The sequence below is a fragment of the Myotis brandtii genome, unplaced genomic scaffold (genome assembly GCF_000412655.1).
Source record: "Myotis brandtii unplaced genomic scaffold, ASM41265v1 scaffold352, whole genome shotgun sequence".
Lineage (NCBI taxonomy): Eukaryota > Metazoa > Chordata > Mammalia > Chiroptera > Vespertilionidae > Myotis > Myotis brandtii.
This window is the reverse complement of record NW_005363542.1, coordinates 808,541-828,401: the sequence shown is the minus strand read 5'-3', so window position 1 is coordinate 828,401 and position 19,861 is coordinate 808,541. Positions and strand designations below refer to the sequence as shown.

The 19,861-nt window shown below is 50.3% G+C and overlaps 1 protein-coding gene across 1 annotated transcript in view; it reads left to right on the top strand.

The window, feature by feature from the left end:
- Positions 1-19,861, top strand: part of PPM1H (protein phosphatase, Mg2+/Mn2+ dependent, 1H) — a 241,360-nt gene that overhangs the window by 166,480 nt on the left and 55,019 nt on the right. The window contains exon 7 of the mRNA XM_005871690.2: positions 5,948-6,066. Within this exon, the coding sequence (XP_005871752.1) occupies positions 5,948-6,066 (119 nt within the window). The remainder of the gene's footprint in view (positions 1-5,947; positions 6,067-19,861) is intronic.

Below are 19,861 nucleotides of genomic sequence, written 5' to 3'. Positions count from 1 at the left end.
CACTAATGATTAACCTAACCAGCCACGCCACCGATGCTGGGTAGGCCTTGAGCGACATTTGTGGGTTCCCAAATCGTGGGGCCACTCTGCTTCTGAGAACAAATGTCCCCGGGCCGGCCTGTTGGGAAGCAGCACGCTTCTGTGTCCCCGCATTGGAGCCAGCCCCCACCCTGGCTGGCCCTTCCCAGTGACATTGGCTTTCCTTCAGGTGATTAGAATAAGAAGGGGCAGCGAAGCTTCTCTCAGCAAATTTCTAAAACCAAGTTAAAAACCCCGGTTCTCAAAAAAAATATTTTTTTTAGTGTGTGTGTGTTTTTTTTAAACAAAAGTAATTCATGTTCAATGGTAGAAATATTTGTGAATATGAGTAAGTTAAATAGAAAGCTGTCCTAACATGTTATGATATTTTGATGAGTTTATGTACATATACCAACCCCATATGTATGTTGAAGCCCTACCCTCATTGTGCTGAATTTGGAGACGGGGCCTTTACAGAAGTAAGGAGGTTAAATGAGGTCACGAGAGTGGGGCCCTGATCTGATAGGGTTAGCATCCTGACAAAGGGAGACCCAGAGAGCTGGACTCTCTCTCCATGAGAGCACAGGGGGTGGGCCCTGTGAGCATGCAGGGAGAAGGCGGCTGTCTGCAAACAAGGAAGAGAGCCCTCACCGGGCAGCCAATCTGCTGGCACCTCGATCTTGGACTTCCCAGCTTCCAGAACTGTGAGAGATAAGTCTTTATTGTTTAAACCCTCCATTATTTTGATATAACAGCTAAGCTTATGAGGACAGACCATATGTGTAAACTCTCTTAAGTATGGAGATGCATGAATGAGCAGAAGTGCACTTTCCTCTGCAAACCAACGTGTATGTCCCATTATATTTTAGCATCTCTTTTCATTAATCAGCCACCTGTTTTCTCTGCTTGTACTTAGCTCTTGATTGTTGTTTTCTTTAACACCAGTAACTCCGTCATGTCTGACAAATGCAACAGTCATGAGTATGGGAAGTGCTGGTAAAAAGGAGGCCTGTAGTTAGGATGTGGATGGTGATATTTAAAAAACAGTAAAAATATGTCAGAGGTACCCATGGAATCACAGATTCTCCGGCAGGCCGTGGCGGTGACAGGAACCGTATCGTGCACCATGTGAGATGTGCTGTGGCAATTAGCAAGACAGGAAGAAAAATAACTGTAACGATAGAGAGAGCTAAGGGGGTGGCATCGGTACCAGTGGGGCTGAATATCACAGTATCCTCAGCGCTAAGATGCCCTCTCTTCCCTTTCTGACACATCTGAAGCTGGGGTGTGTCGCAGTGGATTGCTGCTGTCGGCCAGATGGCAGGCACGACCTGGGCGTCATCTCCCGGGCATGTGCAGACAGCTAAAGAGCAGCCCCAAACCTGCGGGGACGGGGGCCCAGCAGCTTAGAAGAAAGCCCTGCAGACAAAAGCGAAGCCCTCTTTGAACCGTTTGGGATCCAGCCAGCTGTGCGCAGGCAGGGCTGGGAGGCGCGCATGAGACTTGCTCGGCCACATTCCCGAGGCCGAGTCGGAAGTAAGCTGGCTCTAGATCATTGCAAGGCGGACTTCAGAACTCCACACCCCTGGCTGGAGGCTTGTGGTTCTTTTGTGGATTATTTAAGAAACGCTGCCTCGCCAACGCTCCCACGGAACACAGGCCGCCATTGTGTGGAAAAGCATGGACGTGAATGATTCAGAGTTGACAGCTGATGCGCGCTGTTGGATTCTCCGTGTGAAAAAGGTTTGGAAGACCTCAGCCAATACACTTCACTTGTATATTCCTTTTCAAATATACACGATAGTGGTAGGTAATAAAGGCTTGTCTGAGTCGAAAGGAGCTCTCTCAAAAAGAATAAAATAAAAATTTGAAGTATAAGAAAGCAGTGTGCGCAGCTTAATTGGCAGCCTTCCCCCTCAGAGGTAATAAAACTGGATGCCCAGCTAATCAAGGGCATCCAGCGTGGATGCACGGAGCTGCCTTTGGTTATCATGGGAGACGCAGGCGGTTGCTGAGACCCTGAAAGGCTCTGCGTGGGAAGGGGCCGCAGATGTCAGAGTGTTTAATTTAAGGCCCTTGGCACCTGCTCATCCTCAGAGGCAGAGGTGAGGCGGCCCCTGCAGATGGCAGAGCTGCCGAGATCTTCCCGCACGACTGGCCATGCACATGTATGCGGGCGGACGGCGTGAGGGTGCCTGCGTACAGCACGGCAGAGCGCCCACTCCTGCGATCAAGAGACAAAACGCCTGGAACTCTGTACATCACTCCTGTTAGTCACCGGGGTTGGTGAGGAAATGTCCTTGGGAATGACCTTGGTATCTAACGTGTTTGCTGATCATATACGATACGTGTGTCCTGTATCTCTATTTACACACACACGTGCTCATATATGTATAGTCGTCCCGGCGTCTGTAAGGGATTGGTTCCAGGACCACCACGTATGCTCCGGTCCCTTCTATAGAACGGCATGGAACAATGTGTACAGTCGGCATCTGTGGCTACGGAGGGCCAACTGTACACATATACACTGAGTGGCCAGATTATTATGACCACCTAACGTTTGTAGGCAAATTCACTATAATTTCGCGCTGAAGTTTCTAGAGGGGCAGACCATTATAAACGTCTGAATAGCACAACATACCTAAGTATCGTTGATCAAGTTCATCCTATCATGTTGATGGCGTATCCCAATGGAGATGGCTTCTTCCAACAAGACAATGTGCCATGCCACGGTCCTCGTATTGTGCAGGAGTGGTTTCAAGAACATGAGGGAGACTTTACCTTGCTTAGGTGGCCCCCACAATCACCAGATCTCAATCCAGTTGAGCATTTGTGGGATGAAGTTAAAAGAGCCATCAGGCAGCTGGTTCCACAACCATCAAATCTCACAGAACTGGACAGTGCTGTTCATCAGGCATGGTGTCAGATTCCTCGCATCACCTTTCAACATCTCGTGGAGTCAATGCCAAGAAGAATCGCCTCAGTATTGAAGGCAAAAGGTGGCCCAACGAAGTACTGATGGGATGGTCATAGTAATCTGGCCACTCAGTGTATATCTTACACGGAGATCTGTGTATATATGACATAGTTCCCATAAGCTCTCACACTCACATCATACATTGTTTGATAACCTGCTTTTTACAGATACAGCACCCCTTTCTGTGTCATTACATCGCCTCTGTGGCATCATTGTAAATGACAGCATAGAATTCCTTTGTGTGGATTTGCACTAGTTTCTTTAATCACTCATGAATTTCTTCTAGTTAACTTGTTAAGCATAATGTCAGGGCCATCTCTGTGGCCTCGCTGTGTGCAGAGCTGCACTGCTGTTAAGCTGGATTGTAAATGACAGCATAGAATTCCTTTGTGTGGATTTGAACTATAATCACTCATGAATTTCTTCTAGTTAACTTGTTAAAGCATAATGTCAGGGCCATCTCTGTGGCCTCGCTATGTGCAGAGCTGCACTGCTGTTAAGCTGGGTCCTCACGGGGACCTCTTTGTGATCTGACTTCGTGTGGTCTGGGCGCACCAAGATCACAGGCCTTTTGTCGTCCCCTTATTGTTTTTTGTAAATGTGTGTATGGGCAGGTTAAAGGGCCAGCAGAAGGGTTAGGATGGGGGCCTGGGGACGACAGGAAGCACAGGCTCTAGAACCACACAGGCCTGGCTGAGAGCCCAGGCTACGTGTCTTAACCTCTCTGGGCCTTGGTTTCCTCGTGTGTAAATTGAGTCTATGGGATAACCTTTAGGACGGCTGGGGTAGTAATACACAGCATTTCAAGTGCCTGGGAGGGAGGGGGTGCGACGGAACTCCACGCTGACACAGTCCCGGCATTCTGGGAGGTGGTCAGGGCACATAAGAGATGCTGCTCTTCGTTGACTTTTTATGCCTCTGTTCCCTAATTTCCGTGGGTGGACAAAATAGAGGAGGAAGAGCAGCATCTGCCCTGTACCCACAGCTGGCCGCACGGGCATGTGGCCTGCAGCTGCACGGGGCCCTGGGCTCGGCTTCCTGCTCTGCTGTCACGCTCTTGAATTCTTGATTTTGCACAGGGACTCCATATTTTCATTCTGCACTGGGCCCCTTGAATTATGTAGCCAGTAAGGTGGTTGGGAGGGTGAAATGAGAACTCACAAAGCAGTTAGCGTAGGACCCCGGATGTAGTGGGCCCAATAGTTATTAAATGGGTATGATTGTTTTCTTTTATGAACGGAGACAACCATGATAAGTACATTATAGACATCATCTCATCATTAAAATAGTCTGAGATAAATACATAACTAATCTCATTGTACAGATTTTAAAAACTGAGGCTGAGAGGTTAACCTCCGAAAATCACACAGCTTATAAATGATAAATGCAGAGCTTAGATTCAAACCCAAGTCCATTTCCCCCAAAGCCCAAGCCATGGACCTGCCCTATTAAATACTAGTCCCCTCTCTCCGTCCCTCCCAGGGAACCTCTGTGAAACCCAGTGTTAAGTGTCCTTGACCTCCATCAGGAGCCAAGCCAAGGTTTCAGGGCCCCTCAGAGGGGACCTAGAATTCCCGTCAGACCTGGCGGGGCTTCAGCATAAGGACAGGTCCCCTTCTCACCCTCAGGCCGGCCCTGCCTGTCACGTACCCAATCCTGCTCGGACTCGCTGGCTCCAGTTCCGTTATCTGGCAAATCTGACCAGCCCGGTGACAACTCAGCTTGCCTCCTTTTATTCCTGATACGCTGGTGACGAACACCCCAGGAATACCCCTGAAACCCCTGCGAGCATCCGCGGGAGATCCACCCGCGTCAGGTCCTGGGAAAGATGTGGGAGGGCCTATTTCCAATGGGCTGAGGACGTGGCCATCTGGCCTGCTGCAGGGGTCCCTTGATTTCCTGCAGGCCCAGGCCATGATTTGCTCTGCCCACTCTTTTCCCTGCCAGACAGAGAAGACTCACTTCGCCACGATGTTGCTCCCAGGCGTGCAGGAGGGTGGGGAAGCCCTGGGGGCTCCCGGTGTGTGGCCGCCGAGCGGAGTTCACACCGGAGCGTTTCATATTTTGGAGAGCTGGATCTGAATTTTGAACCTGACCATGAGACTGTTTGTTGTTTCAAAGCAATTCCCTAAGTAGCTGTTTGCTCAATACTTTTGTAGTGTGAACAGGGATCTGGGGGAGGGGAGGAAGCCATCTGCTCTGGAACTGTCTTCCAATTACACGATCGCCTTACTGCAGAGCCGAAGCGAGGGCGTCCAGCCCAGCCCGCTCGCTCTGGCCGTTGTGCTGACCTGGAGACTCACAGGTTTTTGTTTGTTTTTTAAAATATATTTTATTGATTTTTTACAGAGAGGAAGGGAGAGGGACAGAGAGTTAGAAACATTGATGAGAGAGAAACATCAATCAGCTGCCTCCTGCACACTTCCCACTGGGTATGTGCAACCAAGGTACATGCCCTTGACCGGAATCGGACCCTTCAGTCCGCAGGCTGATGCTCTATCCACTGAGCCAAACCGGTTAGGGCAAGAGACTCACGGGTTTTAAGGGCCCGGCTTGGGACCCAGGAGTGTGCAGGAGAGGACAGCAGAGAAAGCCAAGGGCAGGCGGAAGGAGTGAGGGGGGCTCTCTGGCCTCACCAGCGTGCCAGCGGGTTTGAATTAAAAAGCGAACCTTGGGAGAAAGTCTCTTTTCCTGACAACGCTGGCAGTCCATACATGTCTTCACTTACAATTAATTCTTCACATCAAATGAAAAAGTTACATCCCTCAATAAGTTAAGTGGGTGATTTTTATTTGCATTGAGATTCTTAAATCTATTTTCCTTAAAATTTGGGAACTATTTTTGTGTGTGTATTTGAAATATGTATGGCCCGTCTCGATTTGCAAAACATCCTTGAGTCTCGTTTTTTCTTCTAAATCTGCGTGTGTGTGTTTTCTTTCTTGCTGCTCTTAGGCATTCATGCAGCCTCACTTGCTGGGAAATGAGTTCACACATTTGGAGTTTCCAAGGAGAGTGCAGAGGAAGGAGCTGGGAAAGAAGATGCTCTACAGGGACTTTAACATGACAGGCTGGTAAGAGCCCGCCTCCCTCCGCCACCACCAGGGCGTGTGAAGGCAGCGTCAGCACCATAACCGGCCACGTGCACAGTTTGGATCAGGAGGTGCCCCGAGACCCGGGCGTGGTCAGGGAAAGGGCGACGCTGCCTCTGCTCTGCGCCCGGGTCCAGTTCCCACATCTCAGGGCTGGTTGGCCTGTCGGCTTCTCTGAGGTTCTCCTCGGGGACACTAGACCCCAAGACCCCACAGAGTGACAGAGTTCCTCACTTTTCACAGAGCAAGCATTTGGGGGCTTTTGAAACACATTGAACTTGGTTTTTGAGGTCAGAGGCTCGAAGGATTGGACCAGAGGTTTATTGGGCCAGTCATTATCCTTGGATTGAACCTTAGCTCGGACCTTTCCAAATGGGCAAAGTTGCATAAACCACTTCATCCCTATGAGCCCCGTTTACCATGGGTATCATGAAAACATATATACTCTTTGAAGGGTCATTGTAAGGACTAGAAGTAATGATTTACCCTCATTATTTCATCACATCCAAATTGAAATACGAAATCTTGTCAGGGGGCATCTTACTCTCCAAACACACCTTGCTAAGCACAAGACCGATTCTGTTGTGGATCAGGCCAACGGGGACTAGGAACCTCATGATTTCTTCCACCTGAAAAATAAATAGACTGATCAAGTACTTACAGGTACGAGGGTTGGTGTAAGGATTAAATGAGAGAGCAGTGCGGGGCACGGAGACAAATGGGTGAAGATTTGCCCTTGGGCCCTGTGTTCCTGACCAGTAAGCCTCTTGCCCGTCTGGAGGATGACTGGAGAAAGAGACCGGCGACTCTTACCTCGCCGTATCTCCAACTCAGGCAAAGAAGTAGATTCCGATATCTCTTCTTCGTTGACCAAAATAGCTGTAACAGATGGTCACAGCCCCAGTTCCCATGGTGATGACTTCTAGGCTGGGAATCTTCTCCTAGGGTACATACTGTCTCAGAGGAGCAGTGGAGCGACAGGGAAGATAAGGGGCTGATCCAAGGGACACTTCCTGTTGTACTTTGCCATCCAAAAGAGGACATCCTCACCAGTATCCACTCTTCTTCTTCTACAACAGGGTTAACAAATTGTGGCTCAAAAGCCAAATTTTACCCGCGGGCCCTTTCTATAAATAATTTTAGTGCAGCCGTGTTTGGCGCTGTATGTTTGATCTTTGGCTACGCTGCATCAGCGTAGTTGAGTAGTCACCATATGACCCACAAAGCCTAAAATACTCCTAAACATGCACGTATTAATCAGAAAGGGTCCACTGTATTTGCAGCTCTCAGTTTTGGAGATTTGGTGCCCCAGATTCATTACCCTAACCCAGCGATTTTCAACTGGTGAATTTTGAAAACATGCAGTGCCTGCCCTGGCTGGCGGCTCGGTTGCACTGTCATCCCATACACCATGCACTGTGGGTCCGATTCCCCGGCAGAGCACATACCTAGGTTGCAGATTTGATCCCCGGTCGGGGTGCATATGGGAGGCAACCGATCGATGTTTCTCACATATCTCTCTCTCTCTCAAACATATCCTTAGGTGAGGATTTAATGGGGGAAAAAACATGCAGTACCTGACTATTTGGTCAGGAGCACTGACCTCTTTCCCCTCAGATTGTCAAATAAAAAAATGACAGCAGCCAACACAATAGCCGTCTGGTGTGAATGAATCAAAATTATACCTATTTTCTGTCAGACTTGCAAAAAATACATATTTTAGTGTGCTGCAAAATTTAGTAATTAGTTTCTGTGTGCCATGAGATAAAAAAAGATTGAAGATCATTGCCCTAAACCAGCCGTGGGCAAACTACGGCCCGCGGGCCGGATCCGGCCCGTTTGAAATGAATAAAACTAAAAGAAAAAAAAAGACCGTACCCTTTTATGTAATGATGTTTACTTTGAATTTATATTAGTTCACACAAACACTCCATCCATGCTTTTGTTCCGGCCCTCCGGTCCAGTTTAAGAACCCATTGTGGCCCTCGAGTCAAAAAGTTTGCCCACCCCTGCCCTAAACCAACTGGGTGTTCTTTGTAAATTCATTTCTATCCTGTTAGCAAAATCAGCACTCTTATAGAAAAGTTGAAGGTGAGGGCTACTCTGGTTCAGAATAGCATGGCAGGGTTTGGTCTGGAATTTGCAGAATTTGGAACAAAGAAAGGAAAGGCATCCCAAGTCAAGAACCACGTGATTGTAAATGCGTAAATGAAAGAGTCCATCTAAGAGACAGCAAGCAAAATGGCCAGCTGATCTGGCATTGAGGGAACATGGTCGAGGGTAAGGGAGCCAGGCAGAGAGGTTGGGGTTTACTGGGGGAGGCAGTAGGTTACTCTTGTGTGTTTCTGAGAAGAAGGAAAGATGAAAGCAACGCTTTAGGAAAGTGGTTCTAAGAGGAGTTTGAAGGGGACTAGGAGAGAGAGCAGATAGAGATACCCAGGGGAACAAATCATAGAACTAGAGGTGTGAGGTCCCGAGGGCCAAATAGAGGGATGGAAGCAGAAAATAGTCAAGGAAAGGAAATGAACAAGAAGCTAGGTCATATAGGCCAGATATAAGTAATGCATGTAAGAGGTAAATCATGAATTATTTCAATTATCTGTTTAAATATGTCTCTTCACGTAGTCGATAAGCCCCCTGAGGGGAGCCCCATGTCCTGTGCCTGACACATAGCAGACAGGAAGCTAGTACTTACTGGGTGAAAGGAAGAAAGGGGTGTAATGGACAGAGTGGAGGGGGACAGTGGGGACAGGTGGACATTGTGGATGGCCAGTGGGTGGAAGGGTAGGAATGAGGAGCTTTCATGTGAAACATGTTGAACTTGAGGCAAGGCTGTCTGTATGTTCTTTCCAGGCCAGCAAGGCAAATGACATCTAAGCAGCCAAAACCAACTTGGTGAACAAATGGCTAAAGGTTACCTCCATTTCATAGTTTTTTGAATGTAGATTATATCCAAGTTTATATGCCCTCTGTCTTTTAAACACACACACACACACTTTATCACTGAGGAGCCAAGACTGAGAATGGCTTCCTCAGACCGGATCTGTGGATTCATTTCAGCGTCGTTCCCTCCCTACATGGCTGTGCCTCCCAGCTTTGCCTGTGAGCAGAGATGTATGTACATCTTTGCACTACTTCCTACCTGTGTTTACTTTTGATTTGAAAATGATGTTTAAGGCAAAGGAGAGCGCTTCACATCTTTGTTGGAAGAAGTTGGGAAGTTTAAAACCAATTTAGACCACTGAGTATGTAAACTCCCTCTCCCAACTTTAATGAATCCCTTTGAAAACTTTTTAGCCTCTAAAGGAAAACCTCAGGTCTAGCCATTACTTATTGGGACTTAAAAAAATGGGACCACAATTTGCTGGCTTTCTGAGCCGGCAATTTCATGGGAAAGGAGATGAGGACTGGTAGCTTTTCCTCCCCATCAAAGCTTTAAATTAGAGTCGGCCCCTGAACCACACGGGTCTGAACTGCGCAGATCCACTTCCAGGCAGGTTTTTCCAAGGAATATTCAGTGGGCCCTCTGCCTCCCCGGGTTTCTCAGCCACGAATGCAACTGACAGCAGATTGGAAACCGTTGTGCAGCTGGGAGCCCGCAGGTGCGGAGGGCCGACTGTGCGTTTGCACTGCTGGCTGCACTGCCAGATGCTGAGTGGCTCCTCCTCCTTGTTCCCATTTTGCAGTTGAGCAAATGGAGGCCCAGAGGGCCATTTTCTTGGCCTCCACCAATGCGCAAGTGTCACAACAGGGACTAGAACCCAGGTTTCTGACACTAGTTCATGGCTCTTTCTGATCCAGTGCACCGGTTAGCTTTTCTCCAGGGTGAGACTAGACGTCATCATCCCCTTTTGAGCTGTGGCATAAATTTGAGCAGGGGACCTCTACCCACCAGGCTTCAAGAGGGTGAGACGAAGCATCTGAGGAGCAGTAAGCTGCTTAGGCAGTAAATTTTCTAGTCTCACTCTGACCCAGTAGACCATTGGCCAGAGTGAAACATGATGCTTCGCACTCATCACTGAGAGCCTGTGTGTGATTTTGGGTGCGATGGTGGAAAAGATCCCCAAGGAACCAGCTCTGCGATGCTTAGGAAAACGCCTGCTCTCGTTAGAGGAGCACTGTGCCAGCGTCCACGGTGTGTCTGCAGCGGGAGGGAGCGTGGGAGAGGATGTCAGCTCGGGGAAGCCTTGTCTCATCTTTAAGGATGAGTCTGTTGCCTCCTGGCGGGCATCCTTTCTCTCCCACCCTTGCTCTTTCTCAGAGACTGTGGACCTGCTCGGCAGGCCCAGATTGTACTGAGGACAAAAGTTTATTGTCACCAGGACCTTCATAATGAAATCAGTCTCTCCCCTGGCTCCCCCACCTCCCTTTCCGCCGCTCCTCAGATAGTTTGCCCAGTGGTTTGATTTATAAAGGCATTTTCTTCACAGAACCCCCAGCGCCGAGTTCATCCCTGACGCGGCCCAGCTCTCACCTTCTGTGCCTGGTGTCATTGGTCCTGGGGCCAGAATCCGGCCTTGAACTCAACACCAGCCAGTGCCCCTCCTCCCCAGCCCTTTGTGCCTGAGCTGCAACGGCGCGATGCACACTGGCTGGCACTGAGGTCTGTGTCCCCACCCGCAGCCCTCGGAGCCCGCTCAGGCCGTAATTTGCTGGCAAGCATCTGTGTGAGGGAGTTGAAACAACGGTTTCTCAGAGCTGGCCTTGTGGCTGCAGGTCCCCGCTTCTGGGCCTGCCGGGGATTTTGCTCTTGTGTAAAATCAGTGTTCTTGGTGCTCTCTGTCCAGCCACATGGGGCGAGGAGCAAGTGGGGGCGGGGGGAGGGCTGGAGCTTCTTCACCCCTGGCTTCGGGCCAGCAGCTCCGGCAGCTGTTCCTGGGCTGATGGGATTTATAGAGCGAGCGAGGGCCAAAGAGGAAGAGAAGTCCATCGTGTGAACGCGAGATTGCTTCCAGATGGTTCTGGTTATGAGTAACGTACACCAGAATTCTTTCTTTAAGCAAAGCCTTTCCAACATCTATGATGGTCTTATTTCAGGGGACAGGCGGGACCGTAACTCGAGATGGCCTGGCTTCTAACCAGCTCACAGCTTTGGGAGGCAGGCTCCCCGGTGCTGGTCCTCGCTCTGCCAAGATTCTGGGGCCTTGGGCAAGTCCCTGCCTCGGTCTCTCATTTCTTTGTCAAATGCTTCCTTTGCCCCTTGCTGCTGCCCTCTGCGGCGGGTGGGGGCTGGGCTGGGCTCTGCCTTTCGGGGCTTCCGGGGAAAGACAGCTTCCCGTAGGCAGATTCCACAGAGGGTGACCTTTCATTTTTATCCCTTGCAGCCCTTGCTCTTTATGATTCTAACTTGATGACACAGCAGGGTAATTTTCCCTCCTGCGTTTCCCTGAAAACTATGAGCAAATCAGGATTTTCCACTGGGAGCAGAGTGGGGTCAACTACATTTTTTTCCGTTCAGCACAGGGAACCTGTTCTGCTGTGTGTGCGCTCTATCACGGTAGCCACTCGCCACATGTGGCCTTCTGAGTTACAGCTGGATAACAAATTCCTTTCCCAGTTGCGCTGGCCCCGTCTCCGCTGCTCAGCAGGCACATGTGGCCCCTGACGTGCACAGTGCGGTACAGGCCGCGTCCTTCACCCCAACAAGTTCAACCGAGATAACACAAGGGTGTGGGTCTAGGTGGGCTGGAGGACGGTGCACGGAGCCGGCTGTAACTAAACATCCCAACGGCAAAGAGGTTGTTTTTTTAAAAAAAAATGGAAGGACAGCTGCCCCGGCTGGGTGAATCAGCTGGTTGGAGCATCGTCCCTTACACCAAAAGGTTTCGGTTCTATCCCCAGTCAGGTCAGGGCGCATAGGAAAGGCAACTGATCGATGTTTCTCTCTCTCTCTCTCTCTCACTCAACATGTCCTCTGGTGAGGATTTTCTTTAAAAGGACAGCTGAGCACCACCAGGGAGAATGTGGTGTGGCCACATTCTCTGGCGTCTGCACCCCCGCCCCCCCCACCACCACCACCTTTTAAGAGAGAGGTTGGGATTGGGGCCGACGTCATAGAAAAGCTTGTATTTGAACCGAAGGTCTGAAATACGAGAGGAGTTTTGCTGGACTCGGTGTCACCTGGAGGATGGAGTGACCACTTCTCAGATGTTCAGGGGCATCAGTCCTGTGTTTAGGGATGATTCATCTCCAGCGGTCACTCATGGGTCAGCGGGAAGACCCATTTCATTGGCCCTGGTCAGCAACACCCCTCTCTCCCCCAGCCCTCGGCACTTCCCTTCCTCCTGCTCCCCCTGTTACTTCTTGGGGAGCATCTCAGACCCTGAGGATTGGGTTAGAAAGCAGCTTCACTTCCATTCTGTGTGGGGTGACCTTTCTTCTTGACTGAGCCTGGAGCCCAGCTCCGGGGAGAGAGCCACAGCCCAGGGCGTCGGGCTGCTCACCAACAATCCAGACATTTTTCTGAAGAGCAGCTCTCTGGAGGCAGCGCCCGAGCGTGGTCTGGAGCTGCTGGGTCGAGCTTTATAAATATTGCAGATCCGGCTTCTATCTTGCTCTTTATTGCTCTTTTCAGCGCCCGCTGACCACGCCGCCAGGCAGGCTGCAGGGACGTGGGTGCTTTATGAAGCCAGCGCCAGGGCCGCACCGCATTTAATATAAATTGATTTATTGAATCAAGCACAGAAGCCCTGTTACAGAAACCCCAGGCTGTGCCCTCCAGAGGGCCACCGAATAAAGCAGCCCCAACTGACGCTCCTCATTAGCTTCTCCCCGGGTCCCCAGGCAGTTTTTAAAGGGATAGTGTCCCTCTTTTGGACCTGAATTTATATGTTAGCCATGCCTGTGGGTCTAATTAGCTCAGCATTATTAGTCTGACTGGGAAAGCCTGCGTTTTCTAACAGCTTGACTCTTGAGTTTTAAAGAGTAATTGGAAAATTCATACCCTGTCCTTTTCCCTCTTTTTGTCTTTAATCACTTCTAACCCGATCTTTGGGAACGCACCTGCAGGTGCCTCTGCCTCGCAGTGCTGGGCGCGGGAGGGCTTCCCCGCCCCGCCCCGTGCGAATCCGGGCCTGCTGTGGAGCCACAGGCCTTGTGGGAGGCTTTTCAGACTCACCAGAGAAATAACACATTTTAATTTTATAATGACTTCACCAGAAAGCAGGCCTTTCTGCAGTTAACCTGGTATTAATTTCCTCCCGGCCACTTGTATTTTCATAATTTAATGATTATGAGCTACCTTGGCAGCAATCTGGGAATCTGACTTTGTAGAGGAAGGAGGGGCGTGGAGGTCATTTTAGAGAATTTTTACCCCAAAACCTCAACAGATTGTCCAGGAGGGGGATTGGCTGGGTCAGAGATCAGGCGCCCAAAATGTCCCCGCACCCCCACCCCCCTTCCAAGTTCCTGGAGCTGAAGTCAGAGCCGCTGGGCCTCCTGTGGGAGGGGCCTCTCGGGGCCCAGGGCCCAGATGATGAATGTTTATTTGCGATGTGCATGTTCTGCATCTTTTCAAGATTTGCAGCTCTAGCTGCAGGAGCAGCAGGGAAGAAAGCCTGCCTGCTGTGTGCAGCACATCTCCTGACAGTGATGAATGACTCCTTGCTCCCAGCCTCCTCCCCGTCGCTCTGCCCAGGAGGCCGTGGAAGCTCTGAGGTCTTTACAAATGGCTGGAAACCGAGACAGACAGGCATTGTCCGGCCCCATAGCGGAGAGAGAAAGGAGGTGCCCAGCCAGCTTGCTCCCTATTGATGGTCCATCACCTCTGTGCGTTAATAGGAACTGTACGTTTATCACTCCTGACGTGGCCAAACCGCCTCCAAGCCTTCCTTTTGCCCTGAGGCCCTTGAATAGCCACGGTGTTTATCCGTGCCCACCCATACCCCTAAGCAGAGCCTATAGACCGCTCTTCCCCAGCAATCGCAGTTTGGGGTGGTACAGTCCATGTGTGGTGCTGACTGAGCTCCAAGCGTTCCAGAGAAGTTTTAGGATGGCATGTGCCTGGGAAAATCCCAGTTAAAATAGCCAGTATCCTTGTGGCCAAGGAACCCAGGGAGCATGTATTTTATATTCAGCAAACCTCTTTGCATTCCTGCTGCGTACTGAATATGGAGGAGTGGGTAAGGACAGTCCCATGGAGCCAGGCCACCAGCTGGGTCAGTCCCCAAGTAGGTCTTGGACAAATTATGTCGCCGCTCCCTGCCTCAGTTTCCTCACTTCTTAATAGGGCTAATGATAATGCCTAATAAGAGGTTGTCATGAGTCAGTATGGCCGAGGGCATTGAACAAAGCCTGGCATGAAACAAATGCTGTATGTGTCTAGTAATAGAATTATTAGATAACTAGAGGCCCAGTGCATGAAATTCGTGCACTCAGGGGTGGGGGATCCCCTCAGCCCAGCATGCACCCTCTCCAATCTGGGACCCCTCTGGGACCCCTCCGGGATCGGGCCTAAACCAGCAGTCGGACACTCTCACAATTCTGCCTGACAGCCTGATCGCCCCTAACCACTCTCCTGCTGGCCTGATTGATGCCTAACTGCTCCCCTGCTGGCTTGATTGCCCCCAACTGCCCTCCCCTGCCGGCCTGATCTCCCCCAACTGCCCTCCCCTGCTGGCCTGATCTCCCCCACCTGCCCTCCCCTGCAGGCCTGGTCGCCCCCTACTGCCCTCCATCTTGTGACAACATGGGGGCAGCCATCTTGTGGTAGCCATCTTGTGAGGGTGTGAGGGTCAATTTGCATATTGCCTCTTTATTATATAGGATAGGATTACAGAGAGCGGAAGGGTCAGCAAGATCTGAGCTTGCCTCAGGAGGTTCAAACCTAATGTGCGTTGAGATGCTTGTTTTTCAAGGTAATGAGACCCTAGAAATAGGGGGCCTGAGGGAAGGTCAGGGTGTGCTGACCACCTGTGCAGGTCACCCCCTGGCATGCCCAGAGGGACTTTCATCCATGAGAAGAGACACCATCAATGTGATAGGAAGCCGACCTGAGCCAGCCCCTCCTTCCCTGGCTGCCGCTGGGTAGGGTGTTTTTGTTTTTGTTTATTTGAGAAGCTTTTGGGGTCCATACACTGACTTTTTACTTCCTTTCTGAGTCATCGCTGCTGGCCCTTTGACAGTGTCGCTGTAGCCCTCCTGAGCCAAGGGCCTGGGATGCCAACCCCCCCCCCCAGTGGCAAAGCAAGGCCTCACGTCCGAGGGGCCTTAACAGTCAGGACTGTGCTGGTGTCGCAGAGGCGACCAGCTGGTCCAGCTGGCTTCCTGGAAGTCTAGGGAGCAATACAGTTTCTACCTGTAAATCTAGTCTTAAAAATCTCAGGAGTGGGGGACGTCGATCTGTTGGAATTTGTGAGTAAATAACTAGAACAAGACAGGATATAGAGCTTATAAAAAGGGGGTTAGAGAGACGGCCACTTGGGTGTGCTAGAGTGGACGGTTGTTTTTAAGAGAGAGGTTGGGATTGGGGCCAACGTCATAGAGAAACTTGTATTTGAACCGAAGGCCTGAAATACGAAAGGAGTTCGAGGGGTTTGAGCGCAAGGGGGGTGGGGGAGGACATTCCCAGCAGAGGGCACAGCACCAGGAGAAGCCCAGAGGCAGGAAAATGAATGAGTGTGTGGGGAGTGTGGAAGCTAGAGGTAATATTGGAAATAGCAGTCAGCATGGAGGACTGGGCTGCAGAAGGTCTTAGCGTCCTCCCCCCACCCCCACTATGCCAGGCTTCAACTCGTTATTTACAACTTCATGATGGGGATCCCAGGGGAGGTGCAGAGCCGTGGGTGGGGGTGTTGGGTCAGGGGAGGCTTGGGACAGTCATTATTTGCTAATCAGCATGGAAGTGTCTCAGTGTTTTAACTCCCCTTACGCACTTAACACTGGATGTACCGGCTGTGTGACAGTCCTGGCGCTGGCCTAACAGTATGTGCAGAGGGAAGGAGGAGGGCACGACGTGAACTCTCGGACTAGGTCCGTCTGTTGGAGGAGGCTGCTGGGGACCTCGGAGCGGCATGCTAAGCAGGGCCGTGCTGAACAGCTCGGTGTCCCCGCCCGGAAGGCCTCTAACCTCTGTGAAGGTCGGAAGTGGCACACACCCACGCCCCCGGGCAGGACTGTGAAGCTGACAGCGTATTGGAAGGACAGATGGTTCAATCCTCAGCTTGTGTATAAGATCCTGTTTTTAAGGAAATTCCAGAGAAGTGAGGGCTTCAACACTCCCACAGATGTCCAGGTACACTGCAGCTCTGCCAGGGAACCGGGCTCCTGTGTCCAACCTACGCTCCTCCGGCTGCAAATGGCATTCTTCCCAGAGCTTGGGGATGTTTTCCCCTTTCCCGGCCACCCCTTCCCTGTCCTCCGGGTTTCGGAGGAGGACAACCCAGCGTTGCTGATTTCAAGTTGAACAACCCACAGAGGTGCTGACCCCCATAGCCTGTGGGAGCATCTTCCTCAGAATCAGCTGGGTGCTGGTTTAAGACCCCTGCATCGCCCAGGAATCCACATACGAGAGTTGGAGAAGCGCCGTTCCAAACCCCGAAGGACCGCATCCTACCTACCATCATGTTCCTCCTGCCTGCGGACAGGGACATCAGAGACTTCTTCCGAGCAAGAGTACGCCTGCTCCTTGCTGAAGACCTGAATGCAGATCTTCCCAAAAGAACTGGAAGTGCCTGTGACACATTCACTTTCGTTCTTCATCTTGTTGCTCTGGCCAAGGCAATGAATGAAACTCTGCCGAAGTCTGGGCTCTGGTTCCACGGGGATTAAATCCGCTCGCCAGCCTCCCAGGGTAACCCAGCGCCTCTGTGCTGTGCTCAGTAGCTTAAGGGACAGAATGCAGGGCTTTATCGCTGTGGGGTTATCCGGCTTTACCATGGGTCAGGCGCTGTGTTGGACATCGGAGATATAAGGCGATGAAAACTCCCTGCCCTCGTGGTGCTTACAGTCAGGTGTAGGGCAGAGCCAGACATGGATGGTTACAATCTTACACCAAAACTCGTAGAAAAGTGCTTACCCACAGTGAGGCTTTCTCGTGATCCCTGTGTATCCTTACACACTGACCTTGGGCAGCCTGAGGCATTCTTAGGGTGCATGTGAGCAACAGCTTGCAGGACTGATTGGTTGGAGAGCATTGGACAGCCAGGCCCTTTCACAGGTTTGTAACTTTTGCCGCCTGCTTATCTTCCTGCTGTTGCTTGGGAGCCTCTTGGCCCGCCTGCGTGGGCCTGAGTCCGGAGGGGGCCATGGACTGGACTGGCAGTGAGGACAAGGCGTGAAAACTTAGGTGCCAACAGTGGGCCAGAGCCCAGCAGAGCCTCTCATTTCTCCTCTTGATGCTTGTGCCCACCGCCTGGGTGGTCTTGGCCCCAGGCACAGGACAGACACACAGGGCAGGTCTGGAGACCATGCTCCCAGGCACCCATCTGGCTGGTTTCTCGTTCCTGTTCGTCCTGGGCAGTGAGACCCTCTCCCATTTTGCTTAGCCCTTCCGGGTGGCCTTGGGTCACCCTGTGAACCACTGGGCACTTACGTGTGAAGATTTAGTCTGAATTTATTACCAACCAAACAACTTGAAAGCCAAACCTCAGGTTAAACCCAATCCTACAGGGCCCTTGTGCACCTACCATATTGTTAAGAGAAGGAAAAGCCGCGAGGGTGGTTTATTTGAACTTCTGTGGGACTTCTCAGTGTGAAACCCTGGGGTGGGGGCGAAGGAGACTTTCATTTCTTTTTCGTGATTTACTCCTAGGATGAGGATCAGTGATTTAGCATTGCTGTTGCATAGCATGCCAGTTTATTGGGTTTACACAGATTCGTAGCTCTTCAAGGATGGGCAGGGACCGTGGTTAGGAGCACAGGCTTTTATTGGGGCGGACCTGGAGGTGAGCTTGACCTCTAGTCTTCCTAGTTGTGTGACCTCCATTTTCTTATTTGTGTCGTGGGTTAATGTTAATGACTGTCCTATAAGGGTGTTATAAGAAGTAAATACGTTTTAAAAGCATAAGTGCTTGGAGCAGTGCCTAGAGCAAAGCAAATATACGATGAATGTTGGGTATATTGGAATTCTGTCGTGTTAGGGGTGAGGGACCAGCAGGCAGTGGGACATCTGCCGCCTTTGTAGTCCTCCATCTAGACCAGCAGGGCCTGGGTGTAGAGCCAAGAACTCCCCGTGGTGAAGACGGGCGCCATCGCCCAGGCCTGTGCTGCTCACCCTGGGGCGTGAGTCATGTGGGGGTAGGCAGAAGATTCCAGAAGAGAATGGGAATCCTCAAGTGAAACATCTGTTTTGCAGTTGGGGGGGATGGGTATTTTTTTTTGTGTTGAAATAAATGTTAGTGATGCGTGTGCTTATGCAAAATGTTCGTGCCTTTTTGAGCTAAAACGAGAGTTGAAAAGCATGGGTGCTTACCTTGAGATACTGGAGCCCCGCGCCTGTGGTTTTTCCAGTTCAAGGGCACGTGAATGGAAATTTTGAACCCAGCTAGGACAGGTTAGAGTCCCGTGGGCGTGAGAGAGGCTCCTCCCAGGGGACCCTGCAGGGCTTGGTGCTCCAGGATACAAACATCTATCCCTGTTACCAGAGTGAGAGCTTCATGAGGCTGGACTGCAAGTAAAACCCTCTTTGTAGAGAACCGTCTACTTGCTCTTTTCTGCCCACCGTTCGTGGATACGGGACAATGTTGGTTATGTTCTGATTTGTACATATTGACGTGGTCTCAGACAGCATAAAGGCCAGCGTGGGTGAAGTTCATGTTTGCTTCAGAAGGAATGGTCCCTGAGAAAGCAGAAATACTTCGAAATTTGTATGCTCATACAGTAAGGATCTTTGATTCACACCTGTGGGAGAGCTAAATGTTACCAATTAAAATAAGCTGTCCTAGCCACGTGCAAATACACCCAAGTGGATACTGAATCAGAAATAATTTCCAAATCTGAAATTTCCCTGAAAGTCACCCCGAATATTTTTTTAAAAAATTTTTTTAAATATATTTTTATTGATTTTTTACAGAGAGGAAGGGAGAGGTATAGAGAGTTAGAAACATCGATGAGAGAGAAACATCGATCAGCTGCCTCCTGCACACCTCCGACTGGGGATGTGCCCGCAACCAAGGTACATGCCCCTGACCAGAATCGAACCTGGGACCCTTCAGTCCGCAGGCCGATGCTCTATCCACTGAGCCAAACCGGTTAGGCATCCCGAATATTTTATCTTGAAACATTATTGGTTCTGTTTTATATGCACAATTGATTATATTTTCAGAAGACTGATTCAAAGCATTCTTCTATGTGAGTCTTTTTCCACTGCTAACCTTGGACCCATGAGTCAAGAGATGACCTTTATTCATGTTATATATTCCCAGCACCCGTGCTAGTGCCTGGCACATAGTAGGTGCTCAGTAAATATTCACGAATGAATCCATTGGTCTCATCTGGTCCAAGCCTGAGCTCCTGATTTGGAGCTGCACAGTAGGAGCAGGTTCTATTCCTCTCCCCAAGTTTTCATCTGTGGGTAGGGACCCATTAGTGGGTTGTGAATTCAATTTAGTGTATGGAAACAAGCATTTTAAACAAATTAAGTAGCATAGGGAGAAAAAAAGGATCACATGGTAAGTGTAAATATTGTTTTTGAGATGTGTTTGTGTGTACACTGGGTTCCCAGGAATGATACATTTCTTACCAAGGTCAAAAACTGTGAACTCTGCTCTAACCCAGTCTGTTGTCCCAGAGAACACGGACCAGTGACTGGAGAGTGAGCTCTATTGCCTCTTGCTATCAT